The 23015-nt window shown below is 36.9% G+C and overlaps 1 protein-coding gene across 2 annotated transcripts; it reads right to left on the bottom strand.

Annotated features, from left to right (window-relative positions):
* Positions 1-84: 84 nt before the first annotated feature.
* Positions 85-18572, bottom strand: LOC126970695 (sorting nexin-29-like). Of its 2 annotated transcripts, XR_007730688.1 has the most exons (12): positions 18396-18572; positions 18162-18331; positions 17904-18031; positions 15376-15517; positions 13700-13803; positions 12904-13633; positions 12705-12828; positions 11933-12106; positions 10306-10446; positions 9364-9491; positions 7874-8058; positions 85-6824 (listed from the first exon to the last, which is right to left on the bottom strand). XR_007730688.1 is itself a non-coding variant. In XM_050816784.1 (11 exons), the coding sequence occupies exons 1-11, from the start codon at positions 18396-18398 to the stop codon at positions 7971-7973; spliced, it is 1932 nt and encodes a 643-aa protein (XP_050672741.1). In that variant the 5' UTR covers positions 18399-18572; the 3' UTR covers positions 85-7970. The 2 variants fall into 2 exon arrangements, 1 of the variants encoding a protein (XP_050672741.1); XM_050816784.1 differs by having other exon boundaries at positions 85-8058.
* Between the last annotated feature and the right edge of the window lie 4443 nt (positions 18573-23015).

The following is a 23015-nucleotide window of genomic DNA, read 5'->3' as shown; positions in this document are numbered from 1 at the left end:
GACAACAAGATAACCTCGGTCTGCCAAATAATTTAATCGTGTAGCATCTTTATTTTTTGAAGGAAATGTAAATTAAAACTACAATCACTTTTACAATATTTATTTTCTGTAAAATATAAGATTTGGTAAAAAGGCGTATTGGGGCGTTTGGTAACGAACATTATTACTATAATGCATTTTAGAAACAGACATAAAAATTAAATATGTTACAATAATGGTTTATTTTCATTTAGAAATAAAATTTGTTTATGTATGAAATAAATGACTAGGTACGATACTTAATTTGATTTCATTGGATATAATGACACTGAATAATATTGTGCGTTCCCAAACCCCCCTTTTGCCTGCACCACCTAAATAATTCAATAATTTAATATAGATTAAATATTATATTTTATTCATAGTACATTTATCAAGAAATATAACAATTTACTACTAATGTAGGTAATTATAAAGCTTAACATAAGGCGATTCACGAAGTGATATCATGGTAACTACTATTAGTGATACAAAACTACAAGAATTAATTAAAAGTTTATGAGATTATTTATACAATAAGGACATCTAAAGTCACGCCTAGTGTCACCTAGCAGCTCAAACCCTACCTAGCTGGTAAGTATCCATTAAAACATTTTCATCAAATCGATCAAGTTGTTTCGGAATTAAGCACTGGAATTTTGAAGTAGAGTATAATATTAAATCATTTATACGTCTAGAATAAATAAATAAATATAGTCTAAATAAATAAATAATAAACTACGCTTGAAAAAGCCTACTTCAAAAACTGAAAAGTATTAAATAGCTAAAATTTTAATTTTATACACCTTTACCTTTAATATTAATAAAATGCTATTATGCGGTGCCAAGCTCTAAACAAATTAAAACTTAATATCATAAACAGCTTTCTTACTGTAATTATTAAGGTTGTCTGGCCACGCGTGTCGGTCCGCTTGGGTTGTTTTGTTGTAAACGAAGCTATCCCGCTCAAAGTCACGCGTGGCGAGTGCAGGTACTTACTATTACATTTGGCTTGACACCGACTTCAGAGCTATCAATATGTAGCACATACAAATAATAGTATTTTATAAATATTAAAGGTAAAGGTGTATTAAATTAAATTTTTAGTTATTTAATACATTTCAGTTTTTGGAGTCGGTTTTTTTAAACGTAGTTTATTTTTTACCTTTGAGTGTCAGTTAATAATTATAATAGATAATCAACCTGAATGAAAACTCCTAAAAAAGCCGGACACAACAAAACAATTATATCATCGAGGTAAACAAAGATTTTCGTAAAAAATGTTCATAAAATGAAAACTACTTGGCCAAACTTTGTAAAATTTTTATGGGACCAAATGGCATCTATTCTGCATCGAAAAATTACGTAAATCGGATCATAAATCTCAGAGTAATCGGTGTACATACATAAAAAAAATACCGACCGAGTTCATAACCTCCTCCTTTTTGAAGTCGGTTAAAAAAATAGATAGACTATGAGAGCTGTGAAAACGTCGAAAAAAATGATAGTTAACCTTTTGAGCAATGCACGCACACTAACACAAAGTGACACACAAATCGCGACTGTAAGACGTCGGCGTCGCTTGTCACGCACACTACACTAATATTCCTGGGATGTTTTTATCGGTTGTCAAACAGCAAAAGACTCTATTTAGACGTATAAGATCACCAATCATTACGATTATTATAAAAGAAAATCTAAAGCGTCAATTACAGAAAAACGGCCATTAAAGAATGATCATAACTGTTTTTATAAAAAAAAGCCTGAATTTAGAATGACACCTGTCACAAATTTTTATGAAGCTCTATTTTCCGGCTGACAAGATAAAAGAATGAGACACAGGGCTCCGCTCATCACCTCCCATTTGTGATCATCCTTCTGATGTCGCTAAGTCCCAATTAGATAGCACCTTCTGTGCGATCCCAGCGGACTCTGCCAAGGGAGAGCCGCTTGCGCCTCTCTTCCCCAAGAGATGGTCGCTCCCAATTAACACGCCCAAAGCCAACCCCTGGTGGTGTTTAGTGGGGAGGCACTTAGGTTTTACGTGAGTCCCACATAACCAATACAGAGATCGGCTGCGTTGGTAAACATGAGCATTCACCAATTCCCTCAAAAAAAAGGATCCCCTCAGGATAGATACAAATCTATCCTTGCCGGCACGGTTGTCTCTATGTAAGGCAGATCACGCTACGGAAAATAAATATTCTAGCTATAGTAATATATATTTTTTATTTTAGTTGTTATTGTAAATATTAAAAACAATTTTACATTTTTTTTAAATGTGCTTGAATGTTAGATCCATACGACGAGGTCCCGTCCCTGTTATAACGCGCGACGTGCACGCACATTCACTAAATAAAAGGTATCAATGAATGGTATGATTCAGCACCTAGTCATCAAACTTAGCAGATTATTAGAAAAATATTTTCTATAATATTACATTGTTCTCACTCTTCTTCTAAATATTGCTTTTATTTTACTAGAAATAGTGTCATGTACCTACAAGATAACTCTTTCCCTAACCTACAAATAATCGATATTCTAAGTTTTGAAAGCACTAAATGTAGGAATTCTGTTACATCGTTCTCGAGCGTTCAGAAACCACACTTGATTATTAGTGTGGGGATGGAATATGGATATTTAAAATGATAGCTTGCATTCAAGAGTTGTAATAAGATTTAATTTTGAACAACAATCGGCTTTTTGCCAGCCTTTTATAAATTGTAGCCATTAATCAGCAAAGAGTTTTGGCGACATTGGCTCTTTCACTAATGAAGCAAACAGGCATTTCCACTAGTTTGGATTATGTATTTCTTGATTTTAATATAATATTATGTACAGCTCGTAGCATCTAGCAAAAAAAACTAATATCAATATTGACAGCAGCATGGAGCATCACTACATCGTCCAATAAGGCCAGTGAGTGTGAAAGAGTAAATGATATCGGCAATACCTGTCTAATAAGACTGGCCGTGCGTGCTGTGACGAAAACTATTACTATAGGTAGTCATTTTATAATTTTACATAATTTAATCATAAATACGTGTAAACAGCTCAGAGATTGCTTTATGCTAACAATTATTAAATTAAGTATAATAAGTTAAAACATTAACAATTTTTACATCTAATACAAATATGTATTTGTGTGGATTAATAAATAAAGGGAATGTACAGTGAAGCGAGGCCGGTAAAAGGAAAAGAAAAAATTTAATACTCGCTGATAAGGCTGCAATATTGGCGAGATTTAATAATAGAAATAAATGGAATATCTTTTGTTTTATAGAAATGGAAGTCTTTTGTTTTTAGCTAAGCCAGACTAAAAAGAGACTACTCCAGGACGGTACCGGGCTATGCAGCCCTAGAGAATCCGTCCCTGGGCGTCCACAATTAGGGCCTGTACCTAACAGTGGTTGCCCAGGCTGCCCCGCGTATTCTGGAGGGGGCAAATCTGCGCTGACTCGGGGCAAACAGAGCAGGAGGCTCAAGCTACACTCGCTGTGGACTTTTGCAACATCAGGGGGCTTCGATCATATTTAAATGCCGTCCACTTTCACCTGGAGACGGCGAAGCCAGCCCTGCTCTTTTTAACAGAGACACAGATATCCTCCCTGGCTGATTCATCTTACCTTTCCTACCCGGGGTATAATTTGGAACACTCCTTTATACCACGGGCTGGCGTGTGCGTTTACGTCAGGGAGGATGTCTGTTCTCGACGCCTGAGTTTTCTTGAAGGACAGGACCTATCCATCATCTGGCTGCATGTAGACTGCCATGACCATCCGCGAATCTACGCATGCCTGTATAGGTCCCATAGTGGTAACGCAGAGACTGACCGCCTCCTCGAACACATCCAAATGGCTACAGATTCCGTGTTGGAGCAGATCCCCACTGCAGAGATCGTGTTTCTTGGCGATTTTAACGCCCACCACGCCGAATGGCTAGGCTCACGTACCACCGATCATGCAGGGAGATCTGTTCACGACTTCGCCTTAGCATATGGTCTGACGCAACTGGTTATTGCGCCAACACGAATCCCAGATGTGCAAGATCATACACCTTCACTGTTGACCTTCTGTTGACCTCACATCCGGACGGCTACCTAGTTTCCGTTGACCCTTCTCTGGGATCGTCGGACCACTGCTTGATCTGGAGCACCGTGCCGATCACGCGCCTAACACGGCCCCGCTTCTTAGGCTGTCGCCGCGTGTGGCACTATAGGTCAGCAGAGTGGGACGAGATACGGTGCTTTTTTGCATCCTACCCGTGGAGGCAGATCTGTTTTTCGCTGGGAGATCCAGATGCCGCTGCTGACGCTGTTGCTGATGTGGTACTGCAAGGTATGGAACTCTTCATTCCATCCTCCTCTGTGCCTATCGGTGGCAGGTCCCAACCATGGTTTGACCGCTCCTGCAAAATGGCCTCTCGCCGAAAGCAGGAGTGCTATCAGGCTTGGGTCAATGCGGTGGTATCTAAGGATGTGAATTCCAGCGAACTTAAAAAACACTTCAATCATGCCTCGAGGTCCATCAAAAGAGTTATTGCTGACGCGAAGTCGAAGCACATTGGCAGAATTGGCGAGAGACTTGCACGCCTTCCCTCGGGAACTCGTGCGTTCTGGTCGCTCGCCAAGGCTGTCCAAGGAAACTTCTGCCAGCCAGCCATTCCGCCAATGCACAGGGATGATGACTCGCTGGCCCATGACGCGAAAGAGAAAGCTGATCTCCTGGGCTCCCTCTTCGCGCCCAACTCGACTCTGGATGACCAAGTGACCGCATATTCCGCGGTGCGATTCATATATGCCGGAGCTAAAAATCCGGCATGGTGCCGTGCTTAAGGCGCTTCTCACCTTGGACATTCACAAATCGAGCGGGCCCATTGGCATTCCCCCGATAGTGCTGCGGACATGTGCTCCGGAACTGGCGCCGGTCCTTACCCGTCTTTTCCGGCTCTCCTACTCATCAGGCGTAGTCCCGAAATTATGGAAGGCGGCTTTAGTGCACCCGATCCCTAAGAAAGGTGTACGCTCAGATCCGTCCAAATACCGCCCCATTGCCATTACCTCCATTTTCTCCAAAGTAATGGAGTCGATCATCAACCGCCAGCTCTTGGGATACCTAGAGGGGCACCAGCTGATCAGCGACTGCCAGTACGGTTTCCGTCAGGGTCGCCCAGCTGGTGATCTTCTTGCATACCTCACCCATAAATGGGCGCAAGCGGTTGAGTCGAAGGGAGAGGCGTTGGCGGTGAGTTTGGACATAGCGAAGGCCTTCGATCGGGTGTGGCATAAAGCGCTTATAGCGAAATTGCCATCCTAGGGGCTTCCCGAGAAGTTGTGCAAATGGGTCACTAGCTTTTTCGCTGATCGGAGCATCAAGGTTGTTATCAACGGTGCATGCTCCGTCTTAAAACCCATAAACACTGGTGTCCCGCAAGGCTGCGTACTATCCCCTACGCTGTTTCTTCTGCATATCAATGATATGCTGCAAATCAGCAATATTCATTGCTATGCAGACGACAGCACAGGGTATGCTTCCTACACCGGCCGTGCCAACATGTCCCGGGATAGCGTCGACGAGAACCGGAACAAACTTGTGTCTGAAATCGAGACTATGCTTTGCAAAGTCTCGGAATGGGGCCGACCCTTGTCGTATCCCCTCGATTCGAGATCACTCCTCTAACTGCCACAGCCTGTATTGGCATACTTGGCGTCGATATATCGAGCGACGTTCAGTTCCGGGGTCACTTGGAAGAGAAGGCCAAACTGGCCTCTAAAAAGCTTGGTGTACTCAGTAAGGCGAGACAGTACTTCACTAAAAGCCACCGCCTGCAACTTTATAAGGCCCAAATTTGGCCACACATGGAGTACTGTTCTAACCTCTGGGCGGGTGCTTCCCAGTACCAGCTTCTTCCATTTCACCGCATACAACGAAGAGCGGCTCGAATCATCGACGATCATGTCATCTCCGATCGGCTAGATTCTCTAGCATTGCGTAGAGATGTGGGCTCTCTCTGCATCTTCTACCGCATTTATCACGGGGAGTGATCAGAGGAGCTGTTCGGGTTGATTCCAGCGATCGAATTCCACCATCGGACATTACGTGCAAAGTACCATCCGCATCACGTAGACGTCTGGCATTCCACAACCGCGCGTTTTGTTCGAAACTTCTTGCCACGAACAGCCACTTTGTGGAATCAACTACCGGCAGCGGTCTTCCCGAACAGATACGACTTAGGGACCTTCAAGTAAAAGCATACTCCCACCTTAAAGGCCGGCAACGCATTTCTTGACACACCTGTTGTTGCGGATGTCCATGGGCGGTTGCCTCACCTCTCCCCATCCCGTGAGCCTCTTGCCCGCTTGCCCCCTCTCATATAAAAAAAAAAGCTGTCGCAGCGTATTGTCAAAAATATGTAGCATTAAATTGCGTCCGTTTTTGAAGTATCTGTGCTTGAAAAATTTCAGTACGAAACAAGTTAATCAAGATATACAGGATACCTGAAATGCAAATGCGCGATGCATCAACTTGCAAGAATTTATAAGTGGGCGAACAACCGCCACAGATGATTATTGAACAAAATATTGGTTAAGAAAATTTTTTTAGCAGATTGTCCTATCAAAGCAGGTTTTATAACAAAAAGCATTTTACACGAACGCTCAGAGATGAATAATGTTATCATGCGGAAGATTATCAGAATTATTACCGATGCACAAAAGAGAGTTGAGACTGAACATATCTCGGGCTTCTGAACATTTCCCTTAGCTTGATTAATAACCATGGATGAAACGTGGCTTCTCCATTATGATCCTGAAACAAAATACAGTCTATGACCTGGAAGAGACTCCTATGATATACGGTGAAAGGCTTTCTTCTCTGGGATAGTAAAGGTGGTCATAACTGAATATCTTGACCACGGCGAGGCAAACTAGCATAGATTGTTTTGTTCACAGGTCGATGGTTTCGAATTGCTTGATCTTCCGCCATATTTTCCCGACCTAGCTCTCCAGTGATTTCTATCTATTTACAAGGTTGATCAGGGTTGCTCCAGAAATGAAGGATCGATTGAGCGGTTCATAGTGCAGGGTCAGGTGGAGGGGAAAAGAACGAGAGGACGCTCACCCACGCGATGGACGGACCTTATCAAAACAGTGACCCTGAGACTGCAAGCCGTAAAAAGTGGATGAGCATCGCGAGGGAGGCAGTGCGACCCATAACTGGGGAGACCAACGGCGACTAATGTTGCGTCATCTTGGCAACCACGACCAATTTGACAAGAGTGACCGATTGAGAAGAACAAGGTTGAAGGATTATTTAAAGGGAAGATCTGAGGCCGTAGTAGCTGCAGTGAAAGAATTCTTAGGTTATCAAGGGGCATATTCAATGCCGAATAATGTTCAAGTCTGGTGTATTTTTTTATTTATATGAAGAAAATTCGGCTCTTGTTGTATTTTGCAAAATATTTTTCTTGTTGTTTAATGTTTTAATGTTTCGTTGAATAAACGCGATTGTTGAATAAACCGAGACCATAATTTGTGATGATGGAATGTTTCATTTAGGTGTACCTTATTACTCTTCACACCGGACCATAACAGTATAGGTGCATGGTCAATTTCCAACGGGAATAGATGTGATGCAGTACTGCCTTCGACTTCACTGTATACCACAGTTTGTTCTAGGCTTAATAATTAACTTCTAGTTCTAACAAAATCTACATACAGATTAACATGATAGGTTTTTTATAATTTAATATATTTGCAGATCTTGGTGGGATCTGTAAACGTCTTTTTTGTAGAAATTCAATACATTAATGTTTAAAATCCGAATCGCACTTAGCCAACTCTGGATGTCACTATTACCTTTCCCTGATCGCCTATCAATAGATAACATGCGAATACAGGTATCGGTACACTCCTGGTACCGAAAATTGAACTCTTCTGACAACACATGATGGCATCATAGAGGATCAAACGTTGAGGCGGAATCATTCGATTGTTGTCTACTTAACGTGTTTATTCCATTCTCTCTGACTGTCGAAGATATACTGAAAACATGATTATTGTAATTAAAATTATGCAAATATTTGAATCTTCAGCAGAAGTATAATTATAATAATATAAAAAGCAGCAAAGAAACACTCATGAAATAATTTTTTACAGTTATATTTTTGATCCCAATATTGGAAAGCTTAAAGTGATTTTGAAGACACAATCTTTTTTTTTTTAATGGAAAAGGAGGACATACGAGCGTACGTGCCAGCCTTTAAGGAAAGCTTACGCGCTATTTTTGAAGATACCCATGTCGTGTTGTCCCAGAAACACCACACAAGGAAGTTCATTCCACAGCTGTGTAGTACGTGGAAGAAAGCTCCTTGAAAACCGCACTGTGGAGGACCGCCAATACATCCAGATGATGGGGATGATATCCTAACTTGTGGCTTGTCGTGCGGAGTTGGAATTCGGCGGCAGGAATCAGCTCTTCGGAATACTCCCCGTGATAAATGTGGTAGAAGACACACAATGAAGCGACGTCTCTACGCAACGCTAAGTGATCTGCCCCACACTTAACTACCGGTTCTCTTAGGAGTTCGTTATCGTATGATCGTTATCATTCATTTGTTTACCGATGCTAAGAGTCAAAACATAAGAGAGAAAATAAATTAACAAGAACCATAACCGAATGGGTCGTCAGAGATGGGTATCGCACAAAGCGAGACAGAAAAAGCGCTGGGCAGACGGACTAACAAATTTAACCGGATTGCTATGGCCAAGACTGGCACAGAACCGCGACTAGAAAAGGGCAAAGGACACGCTAATTGGGATCAAAGTGTTTAATTTTTTTAAAGCTTATTGGTTAATTTATTTGCCTCACAGCCTCTTTTTGGGATCAACTGCCAGCTACAGTATCCCAAAACCATTAGAGACGTTTAAGTGAAGATCATTTCAAATGCATCTCCAAAAGTTCATAACTGCTGTTTTCACTTATCAATCAAGAAAACCTTTTTATGATATAGGCATGCAAACAACCGTACGGGTAAAGGTAAGTGATCACCTCAGCCAATACACTTTTGAACCACCCGAGGAATCAAATGAGCGTGGTCGGCTTATAAAGGTGTCGTCGTACGACATGAATATCTCAAGCAAGAAAGTTCATTCCTGTATGGATGTACGTGCAAGAAAATTCTTTGAAGAACGAACTCCAGACATACCTTAATAATATGGTGAGAATGATATTTAAGCTTGTGGCTTGTGCTGCGATGAAGGTGATGGATATTAAAATATCTTGTAAGAATACATAACAATGTCACAATAACATTTTATAAGTGGAAATGTAAGTGAATGTAATTTACCCAAAAAACGGTAACAGCGTAATGAGTTGCGCTCGGCTGGTACAGTCACGCAGCTCTGGCAACACTAACAACACGTGTCGAAGGTACGCCTGCAGCAACGCACGTCGCTGCTCGACCAGCCGCGCGTCCTGACAATACAAATCAGGTAAAGGCACCGATCTTGAGCTGTGTCTTTAAATTTGTTGAAGCCAAACGTAATAAAAAATTATTCAATGTCGTATTGTCCAGATCGAGCCCAGCGTACAAACAGCGTATTTCGCGCGTTGGCGAGTAATCCACATTATTAATGTACGAACGGTACATCCGGGCATTAGTTCCACTCACCACTCAAGGTCCAAAGTAGCGTCTATTATATATATATGTCTATAGTTAATAAAAATAACTAAAGTTGTGAGTCATATAATCGAGCTCTAACGCCAGTGTAGGAGCGGGATGCGGGATAAGAGAAGTGGCAACAGACTCGGCCCATTTCAATCACAGTTTACAGTGCTCCGATCGGGATGATCGCCCGTATCGTGAATCGAGATTGTCAATCTGAGATTTGAAATTGTCAAGATATAAAAGACAAAATTGTACGAGAAGTTCAAAATAGATTTTGTAAAGAACCGCACAGATTTTTCTTTAAGAAATAAAGGTATTTTTGTCTACTTAGTTTAAAAAAAAATTATCTCACATCCACTAATAACTACTGTGAGATACTCACATGTTAAACAACTACGACTGAAATAATATAGTCTAGGATTTTCTTTATCTGCCCACCTCTATATAGAATCATCGCTTCGCCAATTATTATGGCTGTGTGAGTTGGAAAAGTTCTGGCCTAACCATTAAATTCCCAAATTGCATATACATATAATTTTGAAATATAAGAACACCTTACATGAACAAGTTTATTTTTGAAGGAGACTGGCCTGACAAACTACTTACAAACTCACTACTTACTCGTTTTCTTAAAGCTTTTTTCGGTGGAAAGTTGTAACTGGCTATATCCGGATGACATTTTTTCAATTGAGTGTGCAGTTCATAGAATTTTGCGTATCTGTGATACACATTCCACTCTTCTTGTCCAACCTTAACAAATATCTAGAAGAAGCGAGACTTTATTTAATAAAGGACATAAATTCAAAGACTCTATTATATCAAAAGATCTTATTAAAGGAGCCGACCTGGAGAACAGTGGGAGGCTCCTTTGCACAGGAAGCCGGCTAGATTATGGGTACCATCAACGCCGCCTATTTCTGCCGTGAAGCAGTCTGGGCAAATGAGACTTAACATTTTATGTCTCAAGGTGACGAGCGCAATTATTGTAGTGCCGCTAAGAATTTTTGGGTTTTTCAAGAATCCTGAGCGGCACTGCATTGTAATGGGCATGGCATATCAATTACCATCAGCTGAACGTCCTGCTCGTCTCGTCCCTTATTGTCATAAAAAAAGAAGGCTAAAGGCGTTGATAGACTTGAGCGTACACTTGAAGCAATCCATCAATCACGGCCGTGTGCCCTACATTCATACTTACGGGCATTAAAATAATATGGGCAAACTACCAGCGGTTCGATGACAGAATTGATTGGCGCGACATAAAGCAGAAGCAAGTTTACTGTAGTTTCGCCTGAATACTCGCTTAAATACTCTTATTTTTGAAACAAAGCTTTTAGACCACCCGCGCACGTCATCGGGGTCATCGGGGCTATAGTTTTATCGTCGCATTGTTGCCGTGGCGGCTCCAGCAATTGATGAGCTGACATCAGCGGAGATGGACGTCGAGGAAATGGCAGTCATTGCTTTTTTCACTTTTTATTATGATAAATGCGATGATATACGGGCCGCAACCGTCACGACCCGTATGCACAACATACTGGTCGCAGCGAAAACGTACGCGTCGCATCGTTTTTATATATTATATCGTTATATAATTCATGATTTTCGGACCGCATCCGGCCAGCCGGGTCGTAGTAGTACCCGTGGTCGCTCCAGTGCGCTGGCTCTCTTATACGAACGTCCAGGCTGGCTCTCTGACCGAGCAACTGAGGTGAGCGGGAGTGGCGTACTGAATGCTCATTGGTCACCTAATTATCACAGCATCAACAAATGCTACTGGCTGCTTTGGATTTAAGATATGTGCTCCTGATGTCGAACGTAGAGTGGTCTCTTTATTAGGCATCTATATCTATGTGTTTAACCTTGATGCCCTAGCCCTTGTTGATGTTTGTATTTATTTTATACAAGCAAGCGTCCGCGACTTTGCCGAGCCAGATTTTGGCGTAGGTATTATTCCAGTTGACGTAACACTAATTGCTACTGTTATGCTGCTAAACATCAGTAAAAATAACATTAAAATGAGCCGTTACTAAGAACAAGCGTACACAAATAAACAGAAAAAAAATCTAAAAACTATTTTAGGACTCGGTTACACAAGAACGTAGAACGTGTTTCAAATGTAATTAATTTTTATATATTTAATACACATTATTTTACGTACACATTACTTCATTGATTTTATTCTATGTTTAGAAGGAGGATCTAAACTTATCGTCTTACGTGTTGATATAATAATAATTTCAAATTATACCTGATATACATGGTAAGAATGTGATTTTTTCCCAACCAAGAATGCACTAGGTATGTAGACTTTGACGTTAGACTCAGGACACTCCAGTATCTCAATTCCTGCACTCTCAAAGTCTTGCAATCTTCGCTGCAAATGCTGATTGAACTCCATAAGCTCAGCGTGCATTTCAGCAACCTATCAGATAGATAGCATTAAGTTAGTCATGATTGGAGGATTTTTGAGGTTAGGTGTCAAAATATGTGAAAACTCAGTATCTCTCAACTCAAATTCCTCAAAGCTTGATTAATATTCTGTTCTTATTGCTAATAGTGTTGTAAACTATGATAATTTACATACAAAAATACATTTCAGTTTTTATTTTATTTTTAATTGATATAATCTCGAGCGATTGCCAATTCCGCGGTCATCTGGAAGTCAAAGCTAAATTGGGCGTCATAAATAGAGCACGGCAATACTTCAAGCGGGCCCATATTCTAGCGCTCTTCAAAGCGCAAGTCCGACCATATATAATGGAGTATTGTTGTTCAGAATACAGAGGCCTAATTATTTGTCGAGTTACAGAGATAAAATATGTACCGAAATGGCTTGTATACATGGGAACACGAGATACGATTTTTTTTCTAGATACATACTTACTATAATTAGAACACGCTTTTCAATCTCAAAACATTAGAATATTCAGAGAAACGTTTTCATTACGTCGGGTCACACAATATAATATTAAAATGTAATGAAAAATGTTTTTATTTAGTTACATAAATTTATAACTCACTTGAACTAATTTCTTTTCATATTGCATAACTTCCGAGTCGTCATTACTATTACTTCTCAATGCTTTCCCCATCTCAACTACAGACATGTAAGTCCTCAGCTGTTCTTTTAATCTATCATTCTCTCTGAAAATTCATAAAAGACAATAAAAGTAACTATTTTGAAAAAAAAGGGCTTGTTCAGGCGAGTTAAATTCTTACTTGCTCAAGTCGAGAACAACGTTTTCAAGTTTTTGAACTTTTTCTTTACACTTTTGCTCAATACTATCATATTTCAACTGCAAATTAAGAAATTCTCTTTCCCTAGACTCTAATACAGAATCAAGTGCCTTATCGTCTGCGCCACCCTCGTCTTCAGTAAAGCATAACTCTAAACATGATGTGCTACCGTCAATGCTGCCAACAACTTCTTCGCTATCACTCTCCGAAATCTTTAAACAATTCACACTTAAATCTGATGCATCATCTTGTATGTTATTCTTTTCAATGCTTGTTGTACTGGTAAATATCTCTTTAGCGCTCTCAGACAATTTGGAAAGCATCTGCAAGGGGCTATCAATAGCTTTGACACTGTCAGGAAAAAAGTGTCGAATCCCTTTGTAGTCAGAACTGGTTGGTTCACTACTGGATACCGCTGCAAACGAAATCCTAGCATCTGGTGAATTTAAACAGGTCGCTGGAGCACTGTTACAAGAAGACTCTGTTAAAGGTTCTGTTTTTGGCAAATATTTTTTATTTTTTGCCTCACTTTTTTGTTCCACCTTATCAAATGATATAACTTGTCTCAGCGGTTTTCTTTTTGAATTTATCGAAGACTTAATCGGCGTTGGTAGTGGAATGACAAGTTCTGCTTTGTTAAGTTGGCTGGCGTGCTGTGAGTCATTCAGCTCTGCTCTATCAATTGATAGTGCAAATAATATTGTTGATAAGCCTAAAACAATTCGCACAAGTTAAGATCCATTTTCATCATTATAATACTACAGTGGCTTTTACTTACTGTTTGCTATATTTGGTAATAGATTAGCTTCAGGACTACGTGCAAGTGCTCCCTCGTCGTAATATTCCAATAAAAGACCATGGGAGATCCAACTTTGTAAATACCTACAATTCACAAATGTCATTAAGTTTAGTATCTATACAACACATAAGTAATACTCCCTTCCCGTTTTCAAATTGAGAATATTATGTGTATGAGATTTTTTGTTAAATTTTAACTACACAACAATGATATTTAAAAGTATAGATAGGTTAGCTAGACAACATTCGGTGGTTATAATTGATACACTAACGCACACGTGAATAATTTAACATTGCAATAGCACACTACATTACGATTACACGTCAAAGAAGGATAGTAAATGCAATTATCACAAGCGAAAAAGAGATACAGAATCATCCATCAGATATTATTTTTTTACCGTACACCGTGATTTATGCCTAAAATACGATTCATTCATGAGTTCATGTAGTAAAAGTTTTAAAGTATTAAACTGCATTGAAATTAGGTACATAAAGTGTCATTGATTTAAAAAAAAATAATTATAGTATATAGCCACATTGATGATACCAATTATTTTTACATAAAATAATGAAAAACATACAGACATAACAAAACATAACCAAAATTTATTTACAGTAAGGGTCCAGGATTTTTACAATTTTACTAACGACGGCTCCCAAAAAGTTTTGAGTTTATTATTTTTTGTATCTTATAGTATTGATGAATGTCTTTTTGTTGAGGGTTTATTACAATAAGATAATAGGAGAAGAATAAAATGATCCATTGATTCTTCTGCAGTTAGCAAGGGATATAGCGAAAGGGACAGTGTTACTGAAAAAAACTCCTACGTAAGCAAATAGCATTCACTGTCTACGTCCGCTTTCTACCCTAAAACTTGTTTTTGTAGTTAGATAGTTCAGCTACCTATATACGCACTTGTTTATTATTACATTTCGTATTACATTCACTGGAACAACGCTTTTTTTACATCATTTCCTAAAATAATACTACCTCGATCACCCCGAAACAGACAGCATCAATATTTCGCCATTTCTGTACGTCAATCTATGTCCGCACTCCGCACTCGAGACTTGAGTCACGTTGCGGCATTCGGCTTGACTCGGCTTGGCGGCGATCGGCGATGTCATGGCGTCATATTTATTTTGTTAGAGAATTAATTAAATCAAATAAAATGTTATAATACATGATTTCTTAACTGTGGTATGTAAATATATGATTTCTTTTTACTTTCGTAATTACTGCATCTTCCTATAACACAAGACGGCATTTTAATGGTGTACCTATATCAAATTGTAAGCAATTCTGTCAACAACAAACGCGTGCGTACCGTTTTCGTATCGAGAGAACGAGTACGACCAAAGGAACCAATTGACTCCATTTAGGCGATTGTTTTTCGGCACGCTAGTGACATATCTACCTCTTTTAATACTATAATATCATTGCTACACAATTAAATAACTGCCAAATATTTTCCTTTACTCCTTCTCTCCAGAAAGTTCAGCACCAATTTTCAGAGTATTTGCTTGAAGCTAAGTCAGTAGAATTTTTACAAATAAATTTTATACAAATAAAAATCTTTCCTGAGGACGTTTATAACTACGTCATAAAAACACGGAACACATGGAAACCATTGTCATATAATATAAACAAACCTTTCTAGAGACCTCTCATTCAGAGCCGCCCTCAGAAAAGCTCTAAAATATCCCAATGGTGTATTTATGTTGGTAAGAATTTTGAATCTCTCTTTTTCATGTTTTGTCAAATGAAGGCAACAAAAACTCCACAATGAATTCCCTAAAATATGAAAATAATAATAATTGCATAATATTATATAAATACAATTAATCTAGATACATGGAAGTATCCTCTCTAGGTTAAAACAATATGTGGTGATGCATCAGTTGTGACTCGTCAGTCATACTTTCGATAACTATAAAAATATATGCATAATAATAATAATACTGCAAAAGTTGATGAGGTGCCAACCTTTATAAGTTATGGTTTATATTCCAACCAAGCTAAGAATGTATCATTTTAAACATAACATGACGAACAGTTATCATTTTCCATAATTGATTTACCATACTAGTCTGTTGGCCAGTAAGAAATATCTCTAGTTGCAAGAAATATTGCTGCGCGTGGAGAATAGGTCAGGCCACGTAGCAATGTCATAATTGCTGAATTTCCAGGCAGATACTTCAAAAGTCAACATCTAAAGTACCATTTGCAAATTGATGAATGGCAATATGCAGAAGATCTGTTCTTTTCCAAATGTTACAAAATAATTTCACCTCATCATTACATAAAACAAAACAAGGTCAATTTCTTCTGTTTGTTGCTATATCCACTATCCATGTCAGATCGCAACGTAATTTGAAGTGATTTTCACCATCTGCATCAGTGTAATTTTTTGTACCTAAACTTTAGAAGATATCAATGGTTGAAACAACTTGAACATACAACATTGATAAGACCATAGCATTGAGTTCTTTTCCAAAAGACATCGTCCAGCCTTAAGTACAAACTTGGAGCCTGCGGCCCTGAATAAGTATTTCATCTTCCCTTACTAGAGTCAGTTGAGTCACGCAGGTTTAATACGAAATGCGTGTAGCGAAGGTCAACATTGCAACAATATTTTTTGTTCATATCTAACATCAAATCTTTAAAATGCAAATTCAAATTGATATATTTTTTTAATCACAATAGGGTTTTAAATCAGTTATTCAACGTCTAAAACAACCACCCATTCGAAAATGTATGCCTCAGACCTGAAAAGAACAGGCCAAGGAACTCAGTGGGCTTCTTTTTTTTAATAAATTAACTTATTAATTAAATAATGTGGGTGTGGTCTCTCCATTCCCAATCAGTGGTATCATTAAGAAAGTCATTTATGTTATAGAAACCTTTACAACAGAACCGTTTTTATTAACAATTTCGTAACACATTTGTTTTGTACATTTTCTGGAATCATGTTATAAAAGCATATGAATCACTCAACAAAAGACTTACTAACTTGACCTAACTGAGTACACTACTCATACAAGCATAGCAAGTGTGTGTTTGTTCCTCATGGTAACATTACAATTATCACAGTTTCTTGAAAATTTGCCACATATTTCGTATGTAGCGAATTATTATCAAGAATATATAGAGAGCCAACAGATTTTATTTTTCATAATTATTCTCTAAATAGCACAATAAGCCGTATTATGCAGCACAAACAACCCTAGTTACAGCCAAATCATTGGCCCAAAACTTTAGACAGTACATTTAAAGTTCCTTATTCACTCCTGATTCATTCGCATTTGAACTATTCGCAATTTAAAAAATATGACCCAATTCCTACATTTGCTGGTAGAGATTTTTTCTAATTGTGGAAGTAATTGGTACATATATATTATTAAAAAGGATTCCAACAGGTATAAAGCCCAATATCCTTTGTAATCAAGAAAAAATTGAAAGTTCTTTAATCAATTACCTTAGTCTGAAGATAATAATTAATCAATATGGCCAAAAACAAAATTGTTTTTTTATATAATTGTTCTTTTTTCACGTTTTCTGCATTTGCAGTATATTTATCAAACATATACCCCACAAATAAAAAGCATTTACTTTAGTACATTACTGTGAAACTTGGCTAGCTTGCCCAGTGACATATTATTTCAAATTAACCTTACAAAATGGGCAGTGCCCCAGGGCACTTGTTTTTTGAGATACACCAAAACCAAGAGTGGTATGCTATACTATTCCCTCACCAAGTTCAGACCCTTATTTTGTTGATAAGATGGTTTATTTTGCATGCTCTTATAGCTAGTTTCAATAGCTTTCAGATACATTCACTAAAATCATCCTAAATATAAGCAATCTATTAATACACCTAAAATAATGCTCATTGACAGAATGCTGGGAGAGTTTCTTGCGCCGCTTCTTCTCTCTCAGAGCGCCATTTGTTTCCGAAGCGGTAGTAGTATCTAGTAGTATAAGAGATGACATCAATAAGAATTCTAAAGGACTCAATTTTGAGAAAATAAATGCCTTTTATGCCTTTTTATGCTGCACAATCAGAACTTTCCGGAACGGAAAGTATAATAGTGTTTTGTGTTTAGTCACTAGTATATAGACATCAGCCTTACTCCTATAAATGATTTAAATATAATATCATAAAAATTGTAAGACTTACCAATATTGATAATATTTAAAGTAAAATTTAATCCAGCTGATACCAAGTTTTGAAGTGTAGAACTAGATAAGTTTGTTCGTAGGCCATGTCTTAAAACTTTTTCCCATTTTTCACACAGCTGTACTATCCTGTTATTATTTTAAACAAATAATTAAATATCATAATTTAAACAATGTGGAATCAATTATAATAAAGTAATTTCAATTACTGGGATTAGATATGGATAGATTGCACATCTACACTTGGGTATATATTTACCTTATATCATCTTCCGTAGCTAGTTCTGATTTTCCTCCAAATCGATTAAGACAATTTTCAACACAAGTCGTGAGCTCCTTGAAGATTAGCTTTCCACTTTCAATTCTTTTTCGACATTCCTCTTCTTTATTGTCTATTGCATTTGCGATAGTGTTTAGGATTCTGCTGTTCTGTTAATGATTTGATTAATTATTTTAAATAACGGTTGCGTAGTATAAATGGATTAAAACTTACCATTGTGACTTGTGTTTCTCAAATTAAACATTAGGAATTATTGGAAAATATATTAGATGATAAACCTTTATATTCTATATTTGTGAGATTACGTAAAATTATTACATTAGTGCACCGATCCCTAAAATTTTCAATAATATTATTTAGTAGTTATTATTAATTTTATATAAATAAATAATTATAAATTATTATTGAAGTCATGTTTTGACTTTTGAAAATAATATTTTTTTATTCAATTCTTCCCCACAGGGCCAGGCAAAGGCATAGTCCATACAACCCAATTTCTGTTTTTTTTTAATTAATTTAACTAGCTGAGCCCGGGATGCGTTGTAATAGTACAAACAACTTTGATACAAAATGCCTTTACCCACAGTTTAGACTAGAGGAGTCAAGTTTATTCCAATATTTTTATTTTAGCATGATTTCTGATCAATTGTACATATTTTTGGGAAATCCAGATATCCGTATATAAATAAATGTAAAGTCTTTTCTCTTAAAAGCATATAGTAATATAAGCTTACTTTAAAACTGTATTAAGTAAATAAATAATAAAATATCTTTGGTTGTGCTATTTGTATCTAGTTTTAATGAGAAGACGTATTTAAATAAATCTATATTAATTTCGATTTGATAAAGTTTGTTTTGAAAACATTGAGAATAAATTTCACAAATAATATATTAATATTACTTTCATTTTTTAATGTAAAAATACATAAATTAATTTTAATTTATAGCTTATTTTTAGTTTGCAATTTGGTGGATTGAATTGAAGATAAAATCAACGGCATCCTCAATTATGGCTCTCTAACTCGCAGGACGGCCCCAGGCCAGAATGTCGCCCTTCTTACTTGGTCTGTTCTGTATTATTCTTAGGGTAGTGGTCACATATCTATTTTAATTTCCCGCCGCACCGCCTTTTCTCAACCCAACACTCCATCAAATTCACGTGGATACTTGCCTTTCTAAGGCAAGTTGGGACCTATTTACCAGAGATTTTGACGCTTACATCAACGAAGTCCCTGTGGTGTCGCAAGATAATGCGCTAAATTGTCACTAAAGATCGGTGACCTCCCTCAAAGCTGCTGTAGACAAAAATATCCCTTTTAAATAAGGCCTCAAACAGCAAAATCCTCCACCCCATCGCAATATTCGGACATGACCCGCCGCTTAAAAAATGCCGAAAAAGATTATTATGGTAAAAGAAACCCGATTTCTTAAGCTAATGTTCAATAAGAAAAACAGAAAAGGATGGATTCGTTTCTGTCAAAGCATATCTCCCCGGACTCATGCGACTTTATTATGGAAATCAATCAAACGACTTTTTCAGCAACGACGCTACTGTCTGATCTCAAAAAGCTTAATAATCAGGAATTTTCAACGTTTTGATGGGCATGTGAGGCAAAAGAGTTAGGTATAAGAGAATGACATTCAGTAGGATAACTTTTTAAGGGTCTTTACAATGAATATCTGTGACCAAGTTGGGAGAGCTTTTCGTTATATTAATAGCAACAATTAGTAGACTTTCAAACCCTCAACAATTGTGGGAAAATTATACGGTAGATGATTTTTTACACAGATTACAACAGAATCCGAATGCTTCATAAAATGATTTAATTTACAATGAGGCGTTAACAAAGGTTGAAGACCAAGTGATCACTATTAATGCAAAAGATTTATCGAATTTTGGAAAGAGCAGACCACAAAGAATTGGGGAAATCAGCAGTGATTTAATGCGAGAGAGTAATAATTCTCAATCTCTACAACGATGAGAATAAAGAAAGAGTCGGAAAGAATGGTGAAGTACCGCCGATCGGATTCGAATCATGCAAAACCATGAACCTTTGAGTATATTAGTTCCAATGCTGTAAACATTAAGCTTCACTTCTTTCCGGTATCGCTAGAAGGCACTGGTTTTTTTGAAGTTTCCAATTTCTTTTGTGGCGCTGAGCACTTTTCTTGGGACGCATATAAAATGTTAAATTCGCGTCAGGATACGTGACCTGATCGAAAACTCATAAGACAGTCATTGAAATTATGGATGAAAGCAGTTTTTTTGTGAGATAAACTTTTTATGTAAAATAAATTTAATATTTAAAATATACTTCTTTTGGCGCGATGGAGAAAAATGATGAGAGTGAATAGATAGATGGTAGGAAACTATATAAAAAAAAGAGTGTGTGTTCTTATGTACACGCGTTAGAAGTTATACTTCTTTGGCGTATGGAAAAATAAATCAAATTTTAACAAATAGTTAAGATCAAAGATAGTATAAACACTCAGCATTTAAGGTATATACAACGTGAAACTTAATGGGTATACTATGCTTTGAACCAGACATTCCTTAGGTCATCTGTAATGACTATGTGAAGTCAGAAATGAATTAGCATTATATTTTAATACAATATTTAAAGTTCTAAGTTTTCGCAAGAACTATGATTCCCTCAACCCTAATCAGCTGTTTTTTTGAACTCTCTTTGACCTAAAACAGATGAAAAACGCAGATGTGACATAATATCAGATAATAGTAAAATGCCTACTATTTATTGCAGCTGTGAAGCAATTTGTGTTCTCATTTTGCCATGAAGACAAATGTTATTTTGTATTTGCTTTTGTTTTAGCTGACATTGAAAATACTTCAAAATTTGTATTTACTGTAGTTATGTATTACCCAATAAAGATAGTTAATTCTAATCTAATTATGAAACTATGTTATGTTAGTATTTACTCTGATTTCCGGGAGTGTTACACATTTAAATAAAACACGTTTAAAAGATAAAAACTAATGTTATTGTAACTGTGTTTTTACATTTTGTGTTTATTTAAATATGTTAGGTTGAAAAGATCGGCATGTCTGCGTTAATACTCTTTGAATTATGCTTTGAAACACGATATTTACTGCTCTGTGTGTGTGTAAATGTCTATTCTAAAGGCATCCTACACACTGCACATTTTAATTCAAGATTTGTTTATTATGTTGGAAATTAAATGAGTTCACATTTTTGATAAGTTATTAAGTAAGCACTTCAATGTAGAATTATTTGAAGTTTTCTTCAAGATACATTGAAAATAATTCCAAATTTGTAATTATAGAGTATGGGTACCACAACGGCACCTGTTTCTGCCGTGAAGCAAAAATGTGTAAGCATTATTATGGTTTGGTCTGAATGGCACTGTAGCTGTTGTTATTACTGGGCAAATGAGACTTGGCATTTTAATTCAAAAATGTTTATCCAATAAAGATAATTCTAATAGGCTCCTATTAAGAAATTGTTCTTCACGGTTTTTTTTTGTCAAATATGGATATCTTTGACCATCCTCGTATTAATAATAGGTACTCCATTCCCGGACCGGGTTTTCTACCCGGCCTGGGTATGGAATGGGGCAGTTATTGAGTTTTTCGTAGGAAATTTCTCACTAGCAGTCCATAGTTCAGAAATATAGATGCTCGCCCCCTATTACGTGGGAATTAAACATAGTGAAACGTGGGTGGAAAAAATACACCTCTAACCCTTCAGGAATACAGATGTGAAACTGTGTAATGTTATGTAATTTCTTATATTGTTTACTTGTTTCGCAATAACAGGAAGTAAAAAATGAATGAATAAATACATAGACACAAGCCACATTTCATGTAGTGTGCATACTCCTTAATCATAGATTATTGTTTATCTTTAACTCCATAGGTAGGTGACCTCATTCTGTTTATAAACAAAATTAGGGTTGTCTAAGAAAATAAATTGAAAAATAATATTTTTAATTTCGTAGGGAAGTTTTTTTCTTTTTTTAAATTTTTTGTTAAAACTTAAACATCACCATGCTATTGCATATGACCCAAATAACGTACCATTGAAGGGATGTTATACCCTTTCTGGTTCATGTTGTATATAAACAAGTATAGATTTGTTTTTTATTTATACATAAAATTTGTTCATATACCAGAAATAAAACAAATAAAAAAAAAATTTAGTAAATAATGTAATAATTTTTAATTAACGATGTAAATAAATTATACATACCGACAATTAACCTCAAATCTATAAATGCACTCAATACAATTTATTCAAATCAGTTTTATCACTAATATTCAATATATATAGATATACTAATAAATTATTAGTAAATACTATCACCGTCGTATATGAAATTGATTTAATAAAAACACCAATATAATATTTATTTATTCACACTGTTTAATTGTACTGATATGAAACACGTGTTCTAAATCTAAAAATACTAGAATATACAACTTGAACGTAGTTATCGATTTTCATGCCACCTAGAACTAATTTCACGATGTAGAATTCAGGTGTCGGTGTGCGCGCGCATCGTAAAAATTCACTCTCATCATTTTTCTCCATCGCGCGAAAAGAAATATAAATTCAAAAATGTGTACCTTATAACGTTGATTCATGAAGTATAAATAACACGGGAAACGAATGGTCACAATACAGTAAACTATCAATGCATATAATAAAGAGTGGTATTAAGTCTACGCTGATATTAGGATGTGCTTTGTCAGTGATTTTGTCATCCGCACAACGTGATTTACGTGATTGGTTTTCGGCATGACATGATTACGGTAACCAAGGGTTCTGGTTTGCGTGCTCAACATATTGTCAA

This window comes from Leptidea sinapis, chromosome 21, assembly GCF_905404315.1.
Source record: "Leptidea sinapis chromosome 21, ilLepSina1.1, whole genome shotgun sequence".
NCBI lineage: Eukaryota > Metazoa > Arthropoda > Insecta > Lepidoptera > Pieridae > Leptidea > Leptidea sinapis.
This window is presented reverse-complemented; position numbering and strand designations above follow the sequence as displayed.